This window comes from Micromys minutus, assembly GCF_963924665.1.
Source record: "Micromys minutus genome assembly, chromosome: X".
NCBI lineage: Eukaryota > Metazoa > Chordata > Mammalia > Rodentia > Muridae > Micromys > Micromys minutus.
The window spans coordinates 73,289,995-73,315,195 of NC_137970.1; the positions used below are offsets into that span (position 1 = coordinate 73,289,995).

Genomic DNA, 25,201 nt, shown 5'->3' on the forward strand with positions numbered 1-25,201 from the left:
GTTTAAAAAGCCACTGTTTTTCCACATGTTCAAATTTAATAAAACCAAGTGAACAAAATATATTCCAATCTTTCAGAAAATCATGAAGCTTTCAGCTCTATTGTCTTAACTAAATCCATTCCAAGAACTTCAAACAGAAAACCCTAAAACTTTTACATTTTCAAGTCTTTTAAGAGGACCAAGTATAGAGCAGGACAGCAAATTGCCCATTATGGTTGCCTGCTTCTTTCAAAGTACTACCTACTTGGAAGGTAATTAGTGCCATTAGCCTGTCTAAACTGCAGGTTGCCATGCCTTTTGTTCTCCCATGGTGGCATTAAGGAGAAACAAGGTTTCTCTCTACCAGGTCGACCTCAAGATGTTTGAAGAGTTGCCTTAATAATTAGTAACGTTTACTAGCACTAATTGTGAGCTTGTTTGTATTCCCAGAACCCTACCCTCTGCATTAGGATTATGGGCAGGTGAATTAAAATCACTACTTAAGGCATAGCATAACACTACATTGCTTACATTGCCAAGAAAAAGAAAGCAAAGATATTAAAATTGAGAGATTTTTCTCCATGTATTTCTAATGAAAATGTGCTGGATATGTCATACTATAAGCTATCAAGAAAAGTGCAAAACAGCAAGCACTCCTGCCTATTCCACTCATCCCTAGTTCAATCAAGACGTTAATTATGCATGCAGTTCACTGTTTTCATTACCTTCTGTGCCTCCTGCATAAGCAGTCCTTGATGTGTTGATTTTGTAGCTGTCATGACTTAAAAGCACCAATGTATTTAGATGTAGAGACCAAGAGGAAAGTATTTCTAGTTAGGAACTTGGGTTTTACACAACCAATTCCAAATCAAGATAAGTGAAGCTGAAGTTACTTGGGAAAAAGTTGTTGAATAGAAACCATATCCTGGAAATTCAGCACATTTTCCCAAAGCCTCATTAAACTTAATTTGGTTAGCAGGCATTCAGGTGAATAAGTTGACAAGAGCAGTGGCATCCCAGTTCATCACTATGGAAACACTCATCAGTGGTTTGTTTGTTTGCTGTTATTTTTTACTGTTGTAATAATTAGCTACCCCACGTTCATGATCTGCCTTTATTATGTTCAGACCAATGACTGAAAAAATGATCCCACTGATCCTTCAAGATACAGGTACCTAGATAATTGAAAACAGATTTGTTCACTTGATCAGTTAATGGTATGGATTAGATGGTCTAGTGCTAAGTTTATAACTTTTTATTTTCTTTTTATAACACATTCATAAGTCCCTCTAACAAAAAATGTCAAGAGCATCTGTTAAATTATCCCATGATCTAAGGTCAAGTTTTTCGTTATTTCAAACAATACAATGTGACAATATAGTTGGCTTCTAACTATAATACAAACTTGATTCTAGTTAATATACTTATGATATTACTAGGGAAAGTCAGCAAAATTGTTCAATAAGCAAAGATGAAAATCTTTCAATTATTTTAACAAAGTGTAAATTGTGGGTCACACTGGATAAGCTCATGTGTAACAATGTACTTAGTGGGTAGGATATGGGAGTGGGATTCTTCGTAATTTTATGTTTATTATTTATGATTATTGTTTTGTCATGGACTCAATAAATATTTTAAAAGTCACCCTACTTACAAATCTTCTGTAAGGGACAAGTGGGAGGGAAGATTATCAACCAAGACACCTGAGGTTAAATTGTGCAACTCAACCAGCAAAATTCAGCTAAAGGCAGGTTTCCCAGAAGGATTTACAATCCCCTCCCCCAATAAAAACAGTTCATGTGTTTTGCAGTTGTGAGTATGCTGGGAGTGAAGTCCTTGTGAGGCAAAGGATTATCTAGTAGCTGACCCACAGTTAGTGAAAAGGAAAATGGAGAAGCACGGCTGTACTGCTTCCTACAGTTCAGAACGTTTCCTTGTTGAAGTAGAATTGAACCTTTCTAGGATCCAGACTAGAGTATCTCTGACAGCATTTTCGCAGGCTTTTTGCCAAAGTCCGAGGGCCGCATAAGAAAACCCCCACCACAGACCTGTAAGGATAAAGCAGTAGTAATTACTTGGATGCAATTGCAAACTGAAAATGGTGGAAATGTATAACGGCCTCTGCTGCTCCCAACAATAACAAAAACTCAGTGGCTGCTTGGGTCCATCATGATTCTGTCCTGAAATGGGGCAGGCTGGGTTCCCAAGGACCTAGCTCTCTGAGGAGCTATTGGTAGTACTGGTTGCTGAGAAGAGGAAAGCCGTCATCATTTTCTCCAGTGGAGCCACTGGTACCTTGCCAATACTCCTGGAAGCAGCTGAGAGGTCACCGAATGGGAGTAAAAAACCATGAAAGTAGAAGAGGGATGAGTTAAAGAAATCAGGAGTAGAAAGGGGTACAAGAAAAAGAAGGCTGTAGGAAGTGAATATGATAAAATCTAAGTGGTCAGCCCTGAAATCATACAAATAACAAATGGACTAAGCTGTTCATGTTTCTATATTTAGGGGAAATATTTTTTCACGAATATATATTTTATATACATGAAATATAATATAAAATATAACACAGACACCATGTTCATAGCAGCCTTTTTTATAATAGCCAGAAGCTGGAAAGAACCCAGATGTCCTTCAGCAGATGAATGGATATAGAAAATGTAGTACATTTACACAATGGAGTACTACTCAGCTGTTAGAAAAAATGACTTCATGAAATTCTTAGGCAAATGGGTGGGAATAGAGAATATCATGCTGAGTGAGGTAACTCAATCACAAAAGAACACACATGGTGTCTTAGTCAGGGTTTCTATTCCTGCACAAACATCATGACCAAGAAGCAAGTTGGGGAGGAAAGGGTTTATTCAGCTTATACTTCCCACATTGATGTTCATCACCAGAGGAAGTCAGAACTGGAACCCAAGCAGGTCAGGAAGCAGGAGCTGATGCAGAGGCCATGGAGGGATGCCACTTACATATATATATGAAAAAGAGGCCATGAATTTGAAAGAGAGTAAGGGACACATGGGAGGAATTGGGGGAAATGATTTAATTTCAAAGAAATTAAAAATACATTATGGACACATATGAAAATATAATCAAACAGGTATATAATTAATTGCATAGATAAAAACTTAAATTCAGTTGTTTAAAATTCTACTTTCTTCCAAGTAAACTTTTCTTAAACTTTTATTCCCAATTCTTAAATATGCTCTCAGCCTTTCAACCTTTTTCCATTGTACTGGGAACAGAGACACAAGAGATGTAGTGCAATGCAGTTGTCAAATGATAGGGGCCATGGTGGAGGCAGAAGAGAAAGACCCGGATGTAAGGGGACATAACGCAGGGAAAGAAGCACCTCACCCTGAGAGCTAGTTTGCCTTTCCTGCTAAGTGAAGAAACCTCAGCCCAAATGATGAAGCCAAAATGACCTACTGAGATACTGCAAGGTGTTTGTTTGTTGACATGTCGAGCAGGAACAGTGAAACACTGGATAGACTGTGCTTACTTAGGACTAGAGTGTCACCTTGACTTTGGCTGTGTCATCACCTGGATCTCATACCACATAAAGGTACCTGACAACATCATTTACAAAAGACAAACACTTGAAAATAAGTAAAGAAACTTGTGTGGTTTTTTTTTTTAATTCAGTTTTTAAACTTCCCCATTTTAATCTTTCCTTAATCATTAAACCCTGTCAATTATACCCTTTCAGGGATATAACCCAAGGACAGGATTTTGTGTATAGTCATTATAAAGAAATCTAGGTACAACTCTCTTGAGAAGCCTGCGTCCTGGGATTGTATACTGTCCATGTGCTATATGCTTCTCTGTTTAAATACACCCACTCTGTTTCATTTTCAAATTCTTCAAATTCTATTCTGCCAAATAATGAAGGATTTGACTTCCTGAATGGAGGTCTCTAAGGGGAGTGGGTTGATGCATCTCAGCTGCTGTGAGCAGATCCAGTCTGCCTGGCCAGCTCTGACATCCTAATTGTGACTTTTCCCTTTTTGAAATTGAGAATAAAAATAGAACCTACCTTGCAGGGTTGTTCTAAGAATGAAAAACATAAAATGAATAGATGAGTACCAGGCATACTAGTGTGCCTGAGCTAACTGCTGTATAAACTGTCTTTTGTAGACCTGGTCCCACCCCAAACTTTGATGTGCCTGTGAAAGTGGGTTCTCTCCCAAATCGAAGTTTTCTAATTACACCATGGATCTCAACTTCTCCAACTTCTTCCCCTTTTAAACTGAATTATGGTGTAATCCATGTACCATAACGTGCAACCTTTGAACTGTACAATGGGTCATTCCTCCTGAAAAAGAACCAAGACCTGCTGAGGTGCTTGCAGAGGATGGAGGAAATACAGAAAGGGTAATAGAGGAAGGTAGTTATAAATACCAGCTAAGGCCACATAACCAGTAGCAGAAACGAGAATTGTAAAGTAATGTGAATGCTTCTGTTTCATCTTATTAAGAACACATTTGTCTTTCTTCCGGTTTCTTTAACATCAATTGTTATTTAAGTTGAGATACTAAAAAAAAAATGTTCCCAAGGGACATTGTCCCATTGTAATTTACAAATGTGTTTGTGATTGTACCAGGAATAGTTATATCATGTAAGGTGTATTCATGACCTTGTTATTGTTTCATGTGGACATGAGATGTTATTTGTGTCGAGTTGACAAGGGGTGGATTGTAGTGGCTATTTCTGGTTTTCAACTTGACTATGTCTGGAGTGAACCATAATCCAGAATTGGAAGGCTCACCCATGATCCTAATCTTGAGGCTGGGAGATACAAGTTTCTGACCTAGATCTTGGCATGGAGATCTTCAGGCATAGTGGCTATGAATCCCAGGACATTAAGGCAAGGAGATCTCTGAGTTTAAGGTCATCTGGGACAAAGCAAGTCTCAGATCCAGCCATGGTGGTACACACCTTTCATCTGAGACACACCTTCTGTTGGAGACCTACATAAGGACACTGGAAGAAGGAAGGCTCTCTCTTTTTTCACCTGCTTGCCTTCTGGGACTGAGCAACTACTAGATCCTTGGACTTCCATTCACAGCTGCTGCTGACCATTGTTGGGGAGTTCGACTATAGACTGTAGGTCAACTAATTCTCATACTATATAGAGACTACCCTAAAGTTCTGTGACTCTAGAGAACCCTGACTAAATACAACCATGGGTCTCAACTTCTCTGACTTCTCCTTCTCTTTTTAAACCAAAAAATGATGTAATTCATGTACCATAAAGTGTACCCTTTGAACTGTACAATTAGTGCTTTTTGATATAACTGCAAAGCTATGAAACCATCATCACTAATTCCATCCCCCAATAGAAACTGTCTACATTAGAATCCACTGATTTCATCCCAACCATACCACCCTACCCTACATAATCATATGATCTACATATATTGCCATACCATAAATGCCCTTCTTTTTCTAATAATTTTCAATGTTTAAACATTATGTACACATGTAGGAGCAAGGGCATTTCTATGTGCCTGCAGAGTCCCAAAAAGGTATCAGATTTCCTGAAGTTGAAGTTACAGGAAGAGTTATGTTGTCATTTCCCTTGAGTATATATCAAGGAGCAGGAGTTCTGGACCACATAGGTCTATGTCTAATACTTTGAAGAATTGTTAAAAGTTTTCTCCAGGAGCTGCAGTCTCACATCCCTATATAATCAATATAGTAAAAGTCCAAATTCTCCAATTTCTTGCCAACATGTGTTATTGTTCATTTTTTGCTGTGGACATTTTCTTCCTCTCTCTTACATACTGGATATTGTCCTGTCTCTAAAATACACTCAGAGCACCATCCTAATACTGAATAGTGAGGACTTCTTGAGCATGCCATTCCAACACCCATGCCCATGCTGCTGAAATAGTTTTTCTCTTGACTTCTGGGACAGCACTTCTCTTGACCCATATTCATTATCCCAGCTTATCATTCATTACTCCTCCCCATATTCTGTAGGCAGCCCTTTACAATGTTGCTTCTCAGAGGGCAATATGATGGGAAAGCAGAATAGGGAACTATCCCCAGAAAGAAAGAGATTTGGTTTGGGACTGGGGGTAGTTGAAAGGGACACATGAAAACACAATACAGTGGCACATATGGATGAAGATATGATGGCACCCATAAATAAGCAAATAAATTAAATACTCCACTCCTCCCATTCTCCTTCCTCCTTCCTTCTTTTCTGCACCTTCTCTCCTCCCTCTCTTCTCATTCCCCATCTTCTCACTCCCTCTCAAGAGCTTCACCTGATCAACACAGGCAACATAGAAATTGCATAATGCCTTTGGCTAACATTTTGCTTTACAATTTATGAAACTTTTGTATATTGACTCAGTCTTCATCACAACCATACAAATGAATAAGGCATGCATCTACTAAGGTCCCCATTTGTGGACAAGAACTCCAAAGATCGGAGGGACTTTTAGCTCCATTTACCCTAACTGGAAAGTGTCAAAACGGGAGTTGAGACCCAGGATCACCCAAATTTATGTCACTACATACTCTCACCACTGCCTTCATGAAGACTTTACTGTTCACTTCCTGTGTCCCTCCAGTCCTTTGACCTTTGACACCTTCTCTCTGAGATGCTCACAGGCCTGTTTCCTGGAGTGCATTAATCTACCTTGAATTAATTCTCTGCATTTCTTCTTTGAATGTCAACCTTGTTAAAAAAAAATAACCAACAATAACTTTATTCCCATTTTTTTCAAGCTGTTCTGGAATAGTAATAGATGAATTTACAGAAACTAGTGAGTAACACTTGTGAAATGTTCTTCCCCAGCCGGCTTGTTCAGGGGGTCACCAAAACCCTCCTCTTTTTACCCCCACTGGAACAGCGAGTTTTAGAGCATCTACTTTTTTTTGTATGCTCTAATATGTTTCAAAATTCTCCAGAAAACTGAGTGTCATGGCATGCATCTGTAAACCCAGTACTCTGAAGATGGAGGCAGGGAGATCTAGAATTCAAGATTGTCATCTGGCTATATATTGAGATTATGTGCAATTGTAGAGGCCAGCTTGGATTAATAAAATGCTCTCTCAAAACATTGAGCTCTGTTGGTCAGTGAACTAGATAAAACACCCCAAATCATATTACTTTATGTAGAAATCATTGAGCACTCCACCCCAAATATGTATATAAATTTTTCCAGTTTTCTGTTTTGTTCAGCACTATCTTTAGGAGCAAAGTCTCTTCGCCTTGCTCATTCCATAGAGACTTATGGGGACAATAAACAAGATCCTGGAAAGATTATGGCCCTTTATTTTACTAAAACCCTGGACAAAATGTCCTCATTCTTAAAGTTTTCTATTAAATTTGTTTACTTATTATGTGTGTGCAAGAGCCTATGTGTGGGTGTGTGTATATGTGTGTGCATGCATGTGTGTGTGGAGCTGTCAGAGCTCAACGAGTAGTCAGACTGTCTTATTTCATATTTGGAGGTCAGAGAACAATTTAAAGGAATTTGTTCTTTCTTACCATGTAGGTCTTAGTGGCAAACCCCCTTCCCTGATAATCCATCTCGAGGGTCCACTCAGTCCCAGGTGTGCTCAATCCACTTAAATCTGAATTCTGCAGACTCCTTTAACTAGAGAACGAGGTACTTACTTGGGGTGGGCAGTAGCTATTGTAGAAAACTCATTGTCCCACATTGGTCTCCCAAAGGAGGTTTTCTGTTTCAGACCTGTCAGGATGTCAGTGGCTCTGTCAAAGTTTAATGCTGCATGACCAGCCTGGAAACAGAAATATGGAATTAGAAAACCCAAGTTTGACAGCCGCTTCTTCTGTAAGCTACTTTTAACTTTCAGTGTGAGGATGAGGCCAGGTAAGAAAGGATAAGGAATACTTATTTTGGTATGCATGCTCTATATTTTGCCTTAACATTTGCTTTTGAAATCAGTGTTTTATATGAACTCACAATGTTGCTATCCCAGCCAGTGAGGAAGAGACGGTAATTTAGGAAATCCGGTTTGCCTAATTCCTCCATCTCTTGTTCCAGGGAATTCAATAAGTTGTTGAACCAGCCAAAGGCACCTGTCTCTCTACAGATCCAGTAGAAATAGATCTGAAATGAGCAAAAGAATCCATACCCTTATTAAGAATCCTTCACAATGTACATTGTGATGACAGGTGTATATGTAGAACATATATATATATATATACAGATAATCTGTATTTGTTGACCAAGTTGAAGAGTAATGAATCACATATAGTGAAAGACTTTTAGTTTGAGTTCTGACAAATTTCCATTACAGAAGGAACCTTCCAAGGTCATATTTGTTACTGGGAGCTCATCATGATAAGCAAAATAAGGGAGAATCAGAAAGCCAAATATTGCCTAAGTTTTGTTTCATATAGGAAACATGGAAATAGAATGAGGAGTATTTGGGGACAGGGAAGAAGGGGACAGGGGCTGGAGAGAGCAAAGCAGAAGAGTGAATATGGTCGTAGTAAATGACTTTAATGAAAATGTCATTATGAAATAATACTATGTATAATGAACATAAACTAAAAAAAGAGAAAAGAAAAAGTTCAAGGTAAAAATTTTAAAGTTTATGTAAATAAAAATAGAACTGCAAATTGAAAGAAATCTTGTATTCAACTCATAAAAGTAATTGCAAGAACAAAGATACTCACCCCCCCTTTTTTTTCAGAAGTGAAGGGGAATTTTTTGGGGGGGTTGGTTTTTGAGTTGGTTTTGTTTTTAGCTTGAGATGTGGGGGTTTTCTTTTTTCTTTTTATCATGGGCCTTAAAAGGTGTTCTGCCCAGATTATAAAAGGATACTTTAAAAATGATTTAATGGGAACAACCTTGGGCAACAAGCTAAATAGCTTTAATTTGAAGAATTAGTGTAGTGAGAATTTTGGTTTCTTAAAAAAAAAAAAAGTTATGTGAGTATGTTTTTGTTTGAATCCCAGGTGTGGGATAAGAGGCAGGTGATTATGATTTGCTTCTTGCACTAGCAGGGGTGTGATCTTTGCCAGCTACATATAGTTTAATTCTAGGGACTCTGGAGAGGGTATAAATGAAAGAGTCCTCAGAGGGCCTGTTTCAGTGGCTGTTCCTGCTGCTGTCCCAACTGCTTCTGGTTCCTGCTGATGTAGTTTGTCCATGCTTAAAGAAGTTGGAGATATCCTGACAACAAAGGTTAAACTTGCCCCAAGGAACCAAATGGCTCTAATCAGCAGGAGGTATTCTAAAGAGGTCTGACTCCCTTTCCCCTCTCACTTTTTTTTCTCTCCTACTTAGTGTCCTGGGGTTGGTAGGGATTAGGGTGGAGTAAGTGTTGATAGGGTAGGAGATAGAAGAACCCAATAAAATAGCTAAAAACAAATATACCAACAGGTTAGAGCACTACAGACGGAGCTGAGAAGCCACCAGACAGGGTGTTTCTCTTTTATGGCCTCTGTCTGAATTGACAAGATACAGACTGGTCTCTAGCAGCCTGGACCATGCAACCTGTTTGCCATGGTGTAGAGGCCAGTTATGTAGCAACAAGCTGGATCAACTGCCTAGTGCATCCCCTGATAGAGTTCCTTTGAAACCACCCCTGCCCTATGTCTCACTCCTTCTCCAGATAGGTTCTCCAGCCCAATAGCCAAGCATAAGAACTCAGGCTATAATGTCCCAGGCCAGGGGAGTAGTAAAATGTGGGAATGTACCTTTTCTGTTTTGAGTTTGCTGTCTGCACGCTGGAATTTGTACCAGATAGATTTCAAGATGGAAGCAAAGGGGGTGACCCCAATCCCTGCCCCAACCAGTACAGCCACTTCATACTGGAAAACATCCTCACTGACTGTGCCAAAGGGACCGTCCACCTCAATCCTGGCAAATGAAAAAAGACAATGCCTGCTTAAAGATTCATCTCCATACTTGAGCTCAAACATCATCTCAGAAACTTTCTTAACAGACTTGCATTTCAGAAAGGAGCTGTTTTCTCTTTTTTGTTACATTACATCCTGTTTTGAGTCTCTGAAGGTCTCAAGGACCTACCTGGGCATTGGCGAGTGTTGTCGTTCAAATGTCCTTATGAGATTTTCTGTCCAGTCCCCTGCTGCTCTTATATGAATGGAGAAAAAATCTTCCTCTGGAGCAGAGGTCAGAGTAAAAGGATGCCACTCCAGGAAGGAAATGGAGGGGCAATTTACAAATACATACTGTCCTACTTCCATGCTAAAGCCTCGCTTCCTCATCTGCAATTCCAGAACTTTAGATGGGTGCATGACAACCTGGGAATGAAGCATAGATTATTAGAGGCAAACTCTAAACACAACAAGGACAGACATTTAAATAGATACGTAAAACCTGAGTGCTTCTGAATTATAGTATGAGGTCAAGTCCTCTCTAGAAAACGCTCCCTAAACTACAACTTAGCTCCAGACAATGGTTGCTGTGTGGAAGTGAGATTCTGTGTTGTCAGGGATCCTGATACTTCAAGAGAAGCAAAAGAAAAACCTTTAATATTATTATATTTTAGTTATCATGCAAAATGATTGTGAAATATCACTGATATATATATATATATATAGCTTCTATATTCTATATGTTTATATTTCATTCATAGTTATTGCAAACAGAAGAAAAATGCTTATTTTGCTTAACATAATAATCTCCAGTTCTCATCTGTAAATTACTTCATTCTTCTTCATACTTAAATAAAATCCTATTGTGGTGTTTTAAAGCAATTGCTTTTCTTTAGAAAGTTGTCAGAGCCCCTGGAGCTGGACTTACAAGCAACAGTGTGCTTCCTTATGGGTAAACTTAATCACTCAGCCATCTCCCCGGTCCCTAGGAAAACTGCCATCTGGTTTGTTTAAACATTGGTACCCAGTTCTTTAGTTTAGTTTAGCTCACAAGAACAGTTCCAGAGCCTTGAGCATATTAGAAAAGCACTCTATCACTATCGGTCTCAGTCCACCTTTAAATAATCACCATGTGCACAAAACAAAATACATATGTGGGCAAAGATCTGCCTCCTGTCCCCTGTTTGTATCCTGCAACAAAGACTTGTTCCAGCCAAAACCCTATTTCCTAGACTTGTCCAGTACTGGACACACTAAGCAAGTTTCCTCCTCCAAAATCCTTGTTATGCCTTCAGGGTGAACATGACAATTTAGTTCTGCACTTGAGTAGAACACAACTTTTATCACTGCAATGGAAAATGTATATGCCGTTACCTTGGTAATCACGACTTTCTGCTGGGAGCGATAAAAGCGAAGGATCCTTTCAAAGATATAAAAAGCAATCGGCATGAGGATCCACTTCCAAGACTACACAAAGACAGGTGAAAGAGTGAAATCAACCTTCAATCGCTCATTGAGGACTTATTTGAGTAGCGCCTCATTTCTTCAGTTAGTGCATGTCTCAAATTCTCTACTGTGAATCATGATCAAGCCACTAATTTCAACGAAGTTTAGAATGGGAACAAATACAGAACAATGGTTTTGTTTGTCAATCTCATTAATGAAATTAGTCATTCTCTGAAATTCACAGGTCAGTCATCAGGAAGCAAATGGCAAAGATAAAGCATAAGGGTATATGTGTGTATTTTAAATCATATTCAAATGTAAAATGTTGAAAATCTAAGAAAACTAGTCCATTCTTTAAAAAATGAAAAAAGCAAATAATTAAATACTAAACTATCAAAAGGGGACTCTCACACACACACATGTACATATATATAGAAACACACAAAACTTGACTTCCATCCCAGCCGGAACCACAAAGCACCAAAAGTAAATAGAGTCAAACACACACACACACACACACACACACACACACACACACACAATAACACTTTAGTCTGTCAAGTTGGATGCTGATGTTTATAGTTGGAAGCCAACGTTCAGCAGTAAATGTCCAGAATGTACTGGGATTCGGAGCAGTCCATGTGTTCACATATGGTTGTTGACAGCACCTTCCTAGACAGCAGTTTGCCAGTGCATCACACACAAAAAAAAAAAAAAAAAAAAAAAAAAAAAAAAAAAAAAAATCAAAAGCTTTCCCTCCTTCAGTTTCTGCTCCAAGCTTTGTCTCCAAATTTCCTCCTGAGAATATTTTTGTTCCCCATTCTACAAAGGACTGAAGCATCCACACTTTGGTCTTCCTTCTTCTTGAGCTTCATGTGGTCTGTGAATTGTATCTTGGGTATTTTGAGCTTTTGGGTTAATATCCACTTATCAGTGAGTGCATACCATGTGTGTTCTTTTGTGACTGGGTTATCTCACTCAGGATGATATTTTCTAGTTTCATCAATTTACCTAAGAATTTTGTGAAGTCATTGTTTTTAATAGCTGAGTAGTACTATATTGTGTAAATGTACCACATTTTCTGTATCCCTTCCTATGTTGAAGGATATCTAGGTTCTTTTCAGCTCCTGGCTATTATAAATAAACCTGCTATGAACATAGTGGAGCATGTGTCCTTGTATGTTGGAGCATCTTTTGGGTATAAAGGAAAGGCCATCCAGAGACTGCCCTACTTGGGGATCCAGGCTATATTCAGCCAGCAAACCCAAATAATATTGTTCATGCTAAGAAGTACATGCTGACAGGAGCCTGATGTAGCTGTCTCCTGAGAGGCTCTGCCAGAGAATGACAAATACAGAGGCAGATGTTCACAGCCAACCATAGAACAGAGCATGGGGTCCCCAATGGAAGAGTTAGATGGAGAGTTAAAGAAGATGGAGGGGTTTGCAACCCTATATGAACCCCAATACCAACCAACCAGAGCTCCCAGAGATTAAACCATTATCCAAAGAGTACACATGGAGGGACCCATGGCTCCAACATGTAGCAGAGGATGGTCCTGCCAAGACTTGATGTCCCAGTGTAGGAGAATGTCAGAATGGGAAGGCAGGAGGGGGTGGATGGGTGGGTGGACACCCTCAGAGAAGCAGATGGATAGTGGATATGGAGGGAACCCAAGAAAGGGGATAGCATTTGGAATGTAAATAAAATAAATCCAATAAAATCAGAGGAAAAAAAAACTTTCCCTCTCTTCTTAACCATGGAATTTCACTTCTAGAAGTACAGAAAGAAAATAACGACGGTCTGCATAAAGACCATGACAATTAAGTTTGTCAAAATAATAGCTAAGAAAAAAATGACTAAAATGGCACATTTCAGTTGTTTGTAAAACAGATGTTTGAAAAGGAATATTTGACAATGGCGGACAGACACTGTGACAGAGAGGAATTACCTCAGGTGGTAGAACTATATAAATTCACTTTCTATCAATCTTTGTTTTTAACCTACCTTTGATAGAAATGCATTACATATCTAATGTTTAAATGGTGGGTGTGTTAAGAGTATCTTTTTGTAAATGTTTGTGGAAAGAACAATGCAATATATTTGAGTGGCAAAACTGGTATCCTCAGCCTTGGGATATTATATGGCCAATCAGAGTAACTTCTGAACTTATATATATCTCAAAACAGGCTACTTTAATGTCTCTCTATGGAGCACTATATGGAGAAAATATACTAATGAGCAATAATCTTCACCTGGCTTTGGTAAAGACCACAATATCTAACAGCATGGCTGCAACTCAGTTAAGTCCCCACTGTTGATAGAACCCACTCTAATCCCAGCCATCTGTCCATCCACCCATTTATCTATCTATCTAGCTCTGACACTGCACTTGACCTCCCCAGCTTCCATGGCCCTGTGCCTAGCAATTGAAGGCAGACTCAATGCCAAAGCTCTGCTCAGTTATTTACATCAGAAATCATCTATCTCAGGCAGAAAAACTGGGACATACTAAATATTATTTTCCCTCTATAGGGAGGTCCCACAACATGTAGCTTCCATTAATCCTATCTCTTTCAAGAGTCCCTGAAATTGCCTGTTGCAAATGATTTTGGAAGACTGTAGTTATCTTTCATAGGAAGGAGCCAATGATGAGCTAATGATAATGACAATACTTAACAAGGGTGACATTAAAATAGGCATAAGTCCTTCTCCCACAGCATTCTTACCTCAGGGGGTTGCCCCGCAAAATGAGGACGCCTGCAACTCCCCTCGTACGTATCCCACTCATGAAAAGAATGTGAACAATTGTGGGGATGGCTTTCACCCAAGCTCTCCTCTGTTTGACCCCGGACGATCCCACTGAAACAGAGAAAGTAGGTCAGTTTATGATAATGAATTATGTAATATCTGGGGTCGGGATACAAGAATGGGACTCAGAAGACCTTACCCCAGGCCATGGATCCCTAAGCAGATTATATAGACGATAAAAAGGTGATGTGTATACCAGAAGAGCTCAAAATAATTCCTGCGAATAAACTCCATAGCTGAAGTTACCATGAGAACCAAAGCTACAGTGGCGATCACTCCGGTAAGGCCAGCAATACTGGTAAATGCTGCATACATCACTGTCTGTGAACGGAGCAAATGTCAGCCTGGCACACACACAAATCTACCCAGAATGCCACGATCTTCTAATCATGACCAGATGCCCATTTTTTTTTTTTTTTTTTTTTTTTTTTTTTTGTCACCAAATCACCTCACCATGTTTGGAGACTGGATGGGATTTAGCCAAGAATCTTCTCTCTCGGGATGAGATAGGCTGGAGAGAACAGAGACAAGAGAGCCATCCATGGCCTGTTGGCTTCTTCTGTAGCGTTCAAAGTTGAATAGGTGTGCAATGATATGGATAGCTAAGAGGAAAGATGGGAGGTGTCAGCAACATCCCAGCAACCGTGCTTCACTGAAATTAGAGATTTGACCTATAGTGTCTAGCAGCATGCTGAATCCACAGTGAGCCCAAACTACACAAAAAGACCCAAAACCCTTTTTTTTTCCTCCCACACATTCAGTTCCCAAAGGATATATACTCCATTAATATGGATCTAAAAAAGTATCTCTTAAGTAGTTTCAGGTGGTCATGAAATATCCTTTAATGTTTATATATGTGAGCAAATATCATTACACCCCGAATCACCTACTAACCATGGCTCCATGCTTTGTCCAAGTTACCTGTGAATATGCAGATCATGTATGCCACCAGCTTGTGGAAGATAAGGTTGTGATCCAATGGCTTCCTCAGCGAGTGGTTGCAAAACTACAAATGCAAAGTCATCCTGGTCAGATATCCCCCGATGGTCTTAGGAAATTCACTCATTCACACCAACATGTCTTAGTCACAGCACACCAATACCCCACCATCTTCATCCCCCACAGGGGACCTCTGGTTTCCATTCCTAAGGGCTTGGTGCTGAGCTTCAGGTATTCTTTAATGTGAAAGTTGAACTAAGAACAAATGGAACTCACTGAGCAGGTGCCCCTCAGGAAGGACAGCAGATTTCGACACACAGGAATCAGGATCATCATGCTATTAAAATTCAAGCACAAAGCAGATGCTCTGGCCAAGGCCAAGGCAGTCTGGAACAGAGGAGAAAAGAGAGACTGCTACTTTAGCTCAGCATCCAGTGGGTGAGGACTGGTCCAGTCTATGTTCCTAAAATGAGCAAATGGATACTAGGACAGCATCCTGCACCCTCCATCAACCTCTCCGGCATATCTGGCATACCGGGCCAATCTCTCTGTTTCAAAACAGAGGAAAATGTGCTGAACCTGTTGAAATGAATTGAGAAATCCCCGTGAGAGGGGTTTGCAATTGTTGAGTGATATATTTACAAATGTGAGCAAGAACAAGATCCAGTAATTCCACACTAGCAAAGACAGTCTATGGATGCAACATTTTGCAGTGGGTATTTTTATTTTGTGCATTTAATTATGACTTTATTGTTTGGCTTTCATAAAATAGCCTTGGAGATCATGCATCCTTTTATATATTTTTAACTAAAGCTTGTATTAAGGTACAATTATGCATGATGACTGTTTTATTCTCTTTTCTATATTTTCTAATATTGAAATTATAATAAAGTAATACTTGTATAGAAAATAAAAATTTAACCAGTTATGCAAGACATATTTAAAATGGAATGCTTGGAGCCATATTCTTAAGTACAGCTAAAGATAGACGGGAGAGCCTTTCTTTGTTAAGTATTTGGTATGGGACACAGGGCCCATTGGATGCTAGGTCCCCCAAGAAAGTGTAATCTCTAAGTGCAGAATTTCAGGATGATTTCCTTGAATGACCAGGGACCATAAAGCAAAAACAGTGAAAGGTCTAGGCTCATGGTATGCTCAATTCCACGGCAGCTAAACCCAACCTCCCAACCCAAATAGGTCTTTAGGTTGCTTTATGTTTTGTGGAATGCTAGATATGAATTTTGACAATCTTATAGTAGTATTTGGGTGGACAAAAAGCAAGGGTATTTTCATTGCAATTCAGCTAATTGGTGAGTCTTACATGTGTGCCTGTGAACAACTAGCTAAAAAGACATGTATGGGTGAGAATTCAAAACATCATAACTCTTTTAAATAATTATTAAGGCACACCTCACATACTCATGGATTTGGAAAATCAATATTATTAAGATGGCTAAATCAATGAGAGTAGCATACAGATTCAATGCAATTCCCCACAGGGTTCCAAAAACATTCTTCGCAGAACTAGAAAAGAACAATCTGAAATTCATATGAAGTACAAAAGGACCCTGAATGGCCAAAGAAACAATCTGTAGAAAGAATAGTGCTATAAGGTATCACAAAATCTGATCTCAAATTATAAATGATAGCATATACACAACACAAAGCACACCTAATGGGATAGGAAGACGGTGCAGCAGGTAAGAACGTTGCTATGTAAGTATGAGGACCTGGATTCAAACCCTTAGCACCCATGAAGAAAGCCAGGCATGAGAACCACAACTGAAACTACAATGCCTGGGGAATGTGGAGACAGAACTGTCGCTGGGGCTAGTTGTCCACCTGGCTAGCTCCAAGTTCAGTGAGAGACCCTGTCTCAGAGGAATGATGTGGGGAGGGATAGAACAAAAGAACTAACATCTTCTGGCTTTTTCATATAAGCACTTAAACATGTGTGTACACACACACACACACACACACACACACACACACACACACACACACACACACAGAGAGAGAGAGAGAGAGAGAGAGAGAGAGAGAGAGAGAGAGAGAGAGAGAGAGTAAATATTTTTAAACAGATACATAGTCTGTAGGAATAGAATAGAGGATCCAGAAATAAGCCCATCGACTTATCCCCACTTAAATTTTGACAACAGTGTCAGTAACACACATTGAGAAAACATCCAGCCTCTTCACCAAATGATGCTGGAACAGCTGGAAAAAAAATCTGTTGAGGGATAAAACTAAATAATACTACTTTATTAAAAAAATCTATTCCAAACAGATTAGAGGCCTAAATATAAGGCTTCAAATTCTGATTGTGCTAGAGGAAGACATTGGGAAAACTACTTTAATATATAACCAAGTCTTTCTGCTAAAGATTAATAACAGAGGCCATAACCCTAAGAATTGAGAAGTGAGATTACATAAAATTAAAGTTTCTCAGAGGCTAGTGAGGTGGCTCAACTGGTAAAGGTGCTTGCTGCTAAGCCTGTCAGTCTGAGTTTGATCCCCAGAACACATGGGAAAGGGAGAAAGGATCTTTATTGTAGCCCACATGTGTCTGTCTCTGTCTATGTCTGTAAGTATGCCGGCTATTAAAATAGAGAGGACCATGGAAGGTGAGGAAGATCTTAAATAAGGAGGAAGTAGAAAAAGTGTGAGGACTAGATTGCACATGACTTGAAAACAGGAGAGGGGGCATTCAAAAGTGTTAGGAAACCAGCAAGTTGGGTATACACCTAAGATGTGGGGAAAGCATTGCAGAAAAAAGATGAATAAGAACCAAGTCAAATCGACATATATGTTTGAAAGTGCAATAATGGAAACCCATTACTTTATATGTTAACTTGAAACAGGAAGTCAGGGAGGGAGGGAGGAAGAAATGTTGTCAAGTATTTTAAAAAAGGAAAAAGAAAAATGGAAACCATTTTTCCATACACCATAAACTCAGGACAATGTGACCTAGGTAAAAACAAGTCAGGTCAAGGTTGCTGTCATCCATAATAGCTTTCAACAGCAAGCAGTTCTGTGAACAAAGCTTCCCCACTGCTTTTCCATTTTGGAAGCTTTCGTGGCTCTCGCTTTCTCCCGCTGCTGAGTCACACTCTGGCTGTTTTTGGTAGAGACAGCCTGTTCCGTTGCAGAAGAAATTTTCTCTGCTCATCTCAAAGATCTTGCATTTCTACATTGGCTCCAACAGTGTACTTATTTGAGTCACAGAGGATTCTTGAAGCTAAAATTGGCAAGTGAATTAAACAATATATGACAATAATTTCACATCTCCAGATTCTGTGGCAGCTATCCATCCAGAATTAATTCTTTTGGAAAAGAGAAAAACAACAATAAAACCAACTTTTTATTCTTCCTGTGGCAGTATATGGAACTATCCCAAAGCATATCCGCTTCTCTATATCAATCAGTGTTATTGAAGTCACCAAGACCTTATTCACTATGAGTTTAAATTCCTTCCTCTGCTCCTTTTTTTTCTATGATTCATAGTTAATTGAATGGTTCTCTGTATTCTAAGATGAGCATGGCTTTTAAACATACCATATGTCATGGTCCATCAGTAGACTGGTCTGATATTCTTCAAACAGGAAAAGCAGTGTGGTAGGCATTGTAGATCTCTAAAAGCCAGTTTTTAAAACTTAAGTTTGTTTATTTTTTAGTTTTCTTTTGCACAAGTATATAGTGTGTTGATCAGATTCCCGCCCACACCCTTCTCCATCACATCCTTCTCCCTGCCTTCTTTTTTTTTCCCTTACAACTTTATTTTTTTAAAAGAGGGATACAGGGATAAAAGAATGCAGATTTTTAAGGCATTTTGGCATAACATTATATGAATATTTTTGTCAGTACTTAATTCTTTTAGAGGTTTGATAGCATGCATAAAAATTCTCTTTGCCTCACACCAGACAGCGCACACATTTACTTCCACTTTCCTGTCATACACACACGTGTGACTTTATTTACCCACATAAAACCAGAGACCCACCAAGGACAGAAAACTGTGTGTTTATCTTTCCGTGGCTGCTGCGATTATCTTAATATAATCATCTTCAGTTGTGTCCATTTTTCTGCAAATAACCCAATTCTGTTTCTTCTTTATGGTTGAAGGAAGAAAGGACTTCTGTTGTATATACAATACATTTGTTCCTGTGCTAACAGTCCATAGACTTTTTAGACCTGTTAAATGGAGCCTCCACAGTTCCAGCATCTGCCTATTTGGATAATGTATCTAAACATGCCGGATTTGAAGATACTAGCTTGATGTCCTTGAATGCAGTGTTGGGAAGAGATGCTTGTGATTGGAAACTAGAATGAGATGTCTCAACTATAGTCACCTAAAATGATGCCTAAGACACACTGAGAAAATGAAGTTCCATCCACTATCTGGAATGTGATCCCCTCTTTGACTGAATAATAAAAATAGTAAGTGAGCCCTACTGTATTTGCAGACACATATACTAAAAAAGAACAACTTTTATTAAATTAAAATTCAAAAGTGAGTAAACATTACCAACCTTTGGAACAAAAACAAAAGAGTGCCTGATGCATTTGTGAACACATCAATGTGGCTGCTTACACATACAGCAGTCTATTAATAGTGGTGATCTCTCGGGAGTGAATAAAATGGGTTTTCACATGTTATTAACACACTTTATTTCCAATGTTTACAATGATACTCATCGAAAACAGCATCATTGTAATCCATTTTTTTCTTTTTATTGAAAATGTTTTTCCCTCACTTAATGTGTCTTGATGATTGTCACCCTCCCCCACTCTTCCCAGTTTCTCCCACCTTCTTTCCCTTATGGATCCACCCCTTTCTGTTCTAATTAGAAAATAAGCAGGCTTCTAAGTGAACATAATATGATATATAGTATAGTGAAAAAACAAGAACTAACACAACAGACTAGGACAAAACAAACATAAGAAAGGGAGCCTAAGAAAAGGAAGAAGCAGAGAGTGGAACACTCAGCTGCAAACAGGATGGATATCTCCATCAAATCCCTTTACATAGGGCTCAGGAACCCAATGTAAGAGAAGGAGAGAGGAGAAGGGAGGGAGAGAGGGACGGGGGGGGGGGGTAGAGGGAAAGAGAAAGGGAGAGGAGACACCGAGGAAACAAGGCCCTATGAAGCAGTGAGATCAGTGGACACTTGAACTCACAGAGACTGTACCAGATGGGGCCTTAGAGATGAAAGGGGAAGTGTACACATATTCCCATCCCTAACCCTGGACTGAACTCCAATGGCTAACCACTTGCAAATGAATTGTTTCCTCCAAGACAGTCTCACTAGGAAAACAAACTACTCTTAAGAGTAGTAGGCTGCATGCTCAGTAGATTCCAACAGAAGACAAACTCAGTGGCATCTTTGGACATTCCTTGTCTCATTGTATCCTGTCATTTTAATTTTTAATTTGTATATATATTATACATATGCATGCACACACACACACACACACACACACACACACACACACACACATATATATATATATATATATATATATTCCTGTGTGATTCTTTATGTCTATAATTCATTTTTAAATAAGGCTTTAAAAATCAAAACAGCCACAGGATATTGGTATGGTTCATTTTTCTGCAGCTGACTTTTTGTTCATGAAAAAATGTTCTTAATAACTAGTCATATTTATTGCATCATTCTATTAATATAAGGCTATTTAAAGAAAAATTAGCACTTCCTTTGGAAATTTAGTTTCTAAATGGGGGGTGGAGAATGAACTTTTCATGTAGAAAACAGCAGGTTGAACTAAGCAATAGAACATTCAAATTCATCGCGATCTCAACATGTGTCCTTTGATTATAAGGAGAAAGGGAATTTTTAAAAGGAGAGCTGCCTTTAAACATGAACATGCTGTGAGTCTTTGTGGAAAGCTACCGAAATAAAGCTCCATCGAGATGAAAGTGTTTTAACCAATTCCCTTCCTCTTACTCCATAGTACAGAGAAGTAAAGCAAGCTGCCCTAAGCAGATTGTGCCCAGGTTGGTGCACCACTCTGGAAAGAAACTGCCTCACTTCCAGGTTTCTTCCCAGCCACATCCACATATGTGTGGTCAGCTAACTTTGTCCACCTTTTCTGTACTTGGTTTACCACACCTTTCCGGCCTTCTCATTCCTATCCTTACCCTGAACTAGTCCGACTTTTCTGTAGGTCTTGGGTTGCTTCCTTCCATTCTAAGTATCCCTCGATTGAATGCATTCAGCCACTGCTGCACTTTCTGCATTTTCTTTTCATTTGGAATGACATTTAGTTGCCTGCATGGGTCTGCATCAGATGAGGTCCAAGAGCTGAAAGGAGAAGTGGACATGTGCCCCATCCCTAACCCAGAAGCTGTGTCCAGATGATAACCACTTGCAAAGGAAGAGGAAGATTTTACAAAACAACAGCAACAACAAAAGAAGAGGAAGTTAGTGTGGTAGTAATGGAACTTCAACTCTGTAGTTTGCACTTAGTAAGCTCCTACTATGCACAAAGCATTGTATTACTTCACCTGCATTAGTTCTTGCTAGGAGGTAGATACCTCATTTTACAGGTGAAAGGATTGACCCAAGAATTTAATTATGCAAGAAAAAGGTGGTGTGTGTGTGTGTGTGTGTGTGTGTGTGTGTGTGTGTAAATCGGGGGACAACTTGCAGGAGTCAGTTCTACATGTGAGTCCCAGTGCCAAGCCATGTCCTAAGCCCAAACCAAGATTTCCTTTTTAATTCTCTATTTTCTTTTTTTGTCTTTATTTATTTCTTGCCAGTTTTAAAACATTATTTTTGCAGTGCTGGGAATTGAACCCAGGACTTGAGCATACCAGGAAAATGTTCTACCATTTGTATCTATAGCCCAGCAAATTCTTCCTTAAAATCATAAGCAGGAGTCCAGGGGACAGCTGCTCTGGCTGAAGTGGAAGCAGAGGCAGGAGCTCTGTCTAGTCAGCCATCTGGCACCCTGTAGGATGACCTGAGCTTTAGAAAACCAGCTTGGAATCACTACTTACTAGTTTCCCTTAGTTTGTGTTTTCCTTGTTGAGGAGCGTACCCATTCTCAGATGTAGCAAATGAAAGACTGCCAATTGACTTAAATTAAGACTTCGTATGAAGCCAGGCATGGTGTTAGACACCTTTAATCCCAGCTTTCTGGAGACCAAGAGGCAGATGAGATCCTGCCTCAAAACCAAAACAAAAAAAGAAAAGAAAAGAAAAGAAAACTTTACACAAACAAGACAACATGAATATTTTTGTATACTTATGTATATAATTAGAGTATATAGCTATCAACTATGATTTATCATTTATCTGAAATTCAAATTTCAATGAACATCCTGTATTTTGCCCCCCCCCCCAGTAAAACTAGCCCATTATAAATTAAAACACTGGGGTCAGGAAGGAGCAGAAATGGAAGATTTTAACAAACAATATCAACAACAACAACAGAGCTGGGGGCACATGACTGTAATCTCAGCTGTTCGGAGGGCAGAGGCATGAGGGGTTACAAGAGCCAGGCCATTGTGAGCCACACTGTAAGATACATCTTAAAAAGAAGAAGAAATAAATAAAAACAGCATGGAAATTCTCTCTGTCACAGCAAAATACTCACCCCAAGAATTTCTCTCGTGTAATAGTACTTGTCGGACTTCTCATAATTCAGGAAGGCATACACGAACAGAAAAATGTTCAGCCCCAACCAAGAAACCTAAAAGAAGAAGAAGCAAGCATGGAATATGGGAAGAATTGCAAACTGTAGACTATAAAGGTAGGAAATGATGTGGGCTTCTTTCATTTAAATTCCTATAATCTTGCCAGTATCTAACCTGTTTTCAGAGTGAACAATGGGAAACTAGCATTAGATGCTGGTGAGCAGGATCAGCAAGTAAAGGCCCATGGCTGACATCTTGGCTCATCAGCAGATTTATATGTCTTGAAAATTCAGTGTCTGCATTTTGGTTCCCCTTCAACAGACTGGAAGCGTCAAGAGAATAATGCATGGTGACATAAAAATGATATGGGACTCAAATGTCATTGACTCTATATAAAGTGGGAGTGGGATGTCTGTTCTTGGTCCATATTGTTTAGGGATGTTTTTCATCTTGCTATGGTGAAGCTGAGTAGCTAGAACAGAGACCAAATAGGTTACGAAGTCCTACAACACACAGCTCGCTTTCTTTGGAAACATTTGCTGGTTCCCGGACAGACTGGAGCTTTCAAATGACTGCCCCTAAAAGATGGCACTAAGTAAACATTTGAGTTTCTGAAGAAACCAAGAATAAACTTAGCATATTTAAAACAATGCCCACTGGATAAAAATGGCTGAACCATCCCCAGATGGGCCTGCCCCTTTAATTACACCCTGACATATATTTTCCTGCTTAGAGGTTGGGAGACTTTTTGGTTTGTATTTTGCAAATTAACCTATTGTTTTGGACTGCTTGAGCTGTGAAGACTCTGTGTGTACGTCCAAGCCTCTGCACATTGGCTAAGAGGATAACTTGGAACGCACTATGTGTTGCCATGGAGATGAACCAGCTGAGCCTTATCTCAAGTTTGGAGGTGCTAGTCTACAACTGAATAGAACTCTGTAGTACAGGGATATGCTTTTGATCCATCCCTTACCCAAAATCCCTAAGAATTATTTCATCCACAGGTAAAGGGCCTTAGCCTGGGACATGGCCCACTCATATGACATAGCTACAGAGCACTTGTAGACCCATACCAGTAAAGTGATAAGTGTAACATTGGACTAAAACACCCGAGGCTCAAATTCTGGTGCCACCATTTAGCTCTGTAACCTTAGACATTTATATTTACTGGATCAATCCTTTCACCTGTAAATTAAAATATCTCTGTCACAGCAGTTGTGGTGCTTGCAAGAACTAATGCATGTGATGTGAGTAATACCGTGCACTCTGTATAGTAGGAGCTTAATAAATGTTCATTTCAGAGCTGAAGTTCCATTATTGCCAAAATAACTTTCACTTTCTCTTTCCATCCTCTCTCTTTCTCACCCTCCCTTCCTTCTTTTTTGTCTTTTGTTCTTTCTATTCCTCCCTCCTTCTGTTCTTTTGTGTATGTGAGAGATGGGGCCTCATGTCAGATGGTTTTGTCCAAGTTAGTCTTGAACTCCTAGGCTTAGACTATTCTTCCAGCTCAGCCTCTCAAGTAGCTGGCAAAATAGGCACCTTATTCAATCAACTCCTTTCTCCTTGCTTTGCCCAGAACCCGTTTTCAGAGTTGATGTATTTAAGAGACAGTGGAAAAGGAAAATGGAAAGGCACAGATATTTGGAGGTGGGTGTATATGGGAGGAGCTGGAGGGAAGAGAGGGGAATGACATACATATAGTAAGTATTCTTATGTGATTTTTTTAACAATTAAAATGAGAGGGGAGTGGATTTGGTGAACAGAGAAGCTCATTTGGGGGAATCAGAATATTTCTGGATGTGGAGTGGATTCAGGAACACAAAACTCATTGGTCCACCTGGAGGCAAGGAAGGTGAACTACAGCTACATCCACATAGAGTAGCCACTGTGAATGGAAAAGGGGGAAAGTGCAAGACCTGGGAAGAAAGAAGAGTGAAGATATTTCTGAGTAATTTATTCATTTAAAAAAATAGTACATAGAAATACAAGCCAGAAAAGGCAAGAAGTTGAGCCTGCCAGCGGGGCTGCAGAAGAAAGGGTGGAAACTAGCAGCCAGAGAGTTAAATATGACTCATCCCTGTAAGGGATGAATTTCCCCAGCCAAGAACCAATGCAGAGGTGGGGATGCAGTGGCTTTTAGAGCAACAAACAGCATTGATCTGAAGCTAATGGGTTCACTTAATGAATCGCCCATTCCTCCACCAGTCGATCTATCAACACCCACACCATGTGGAGCCTGAAGTCTGGAGAGAATAAATACTTGGTCAAGGCCATCCAGTAGCAAAACTAAAAGTATTTGCCAGGTTTCCCATGTCCTGAGCTAATGATCTCTCTGTTATAGTGCAGAAGGAACTAAACACAAAACAACGAATATTAAAAATATAAATCATGGGATAGTCTGATTAAAACAAGCTCTTGGCTTTTCATTAAATATTAAAAAAAATTCCCCCAAGGGCACTGCATACTTTTTATCTGTAGCACCTGAAAAGTCTTACAGGGCTCAAGAATAGTGATAGAAAGAAAGAAAGAAA

At 39.4% G+C, this 25,201-nt stretch overlaps 1 protein-coding gene across 3 annotated transcripts in view; it reads right to left on the reverse strand.

The window, feature by feature from the left end:
• Nucleotides 1-1,900: 1,900 nt before the first annotated feature.
• NOX1 (NADPH oxidase 1) overlaps nucleotides 1,901-25,201 on the reverse strand; it is a gene marked incomplete at both ends in the record, with an annotated part of 376,148 nt that continues 352,847 nt past the window's right edge. Inside the window, 12 exons of one of the 3 annotated variants that reach the window (XM_080910673.1) lie at nucleotides 1,901-2,027; nucleotides 7,619-7,743; nucleotides 7,929-8,075; nucleotides 9,674-9,836; nucleotides 10,005-10,240; nucleotides 11,189-11,281; nucleotides 13,990-14,122; nucleotides 14,211-14,392; nucleotides 14,525-14,673; nucleotides 14,993-15,077; nucleotides 15,287-15,397; nucleotides 22,631-22,726. In XM_080910673.1, coding sequence (XP_080766799.1) covers nucleotides 1,901-2,027; nucleotides 7,619-7,743; nucleotides 7,929-8,075; nucleotides 9,674-9,836; nucleotides 10,005-10,240; nucleotides 11,189-11,281; nucleotides 13,990-14,122; nucleotides 14,211-14,392; nucleotides 14,525-14,673; nucleotides 14,993-15,077; nucleotides 15,287-15,397; nucleotides 22,631-22,726 — 1,647 coding nt within the window. The remainder of the gene's footprint in view (nucleotides 2,028-7,618; nucleotides 7,744-7,928; nucleotides 8,076-9,673; nucleotides 9,837-10,004; nucleotides 10,241-11,188; nucleotides 11,282-13,989; nucleotides 14,123-14,210; nucleotides 14,393-14,524; nucleotides 14,674-14,992; nucleotides 15,078-15,286; nucleotides 15,398-22,630; nucleotides 22,727-25,201) is intronic. The other 2 variants (XM_080910671.1, XM_080910672.1) reach the window with 2 other exon arrangements.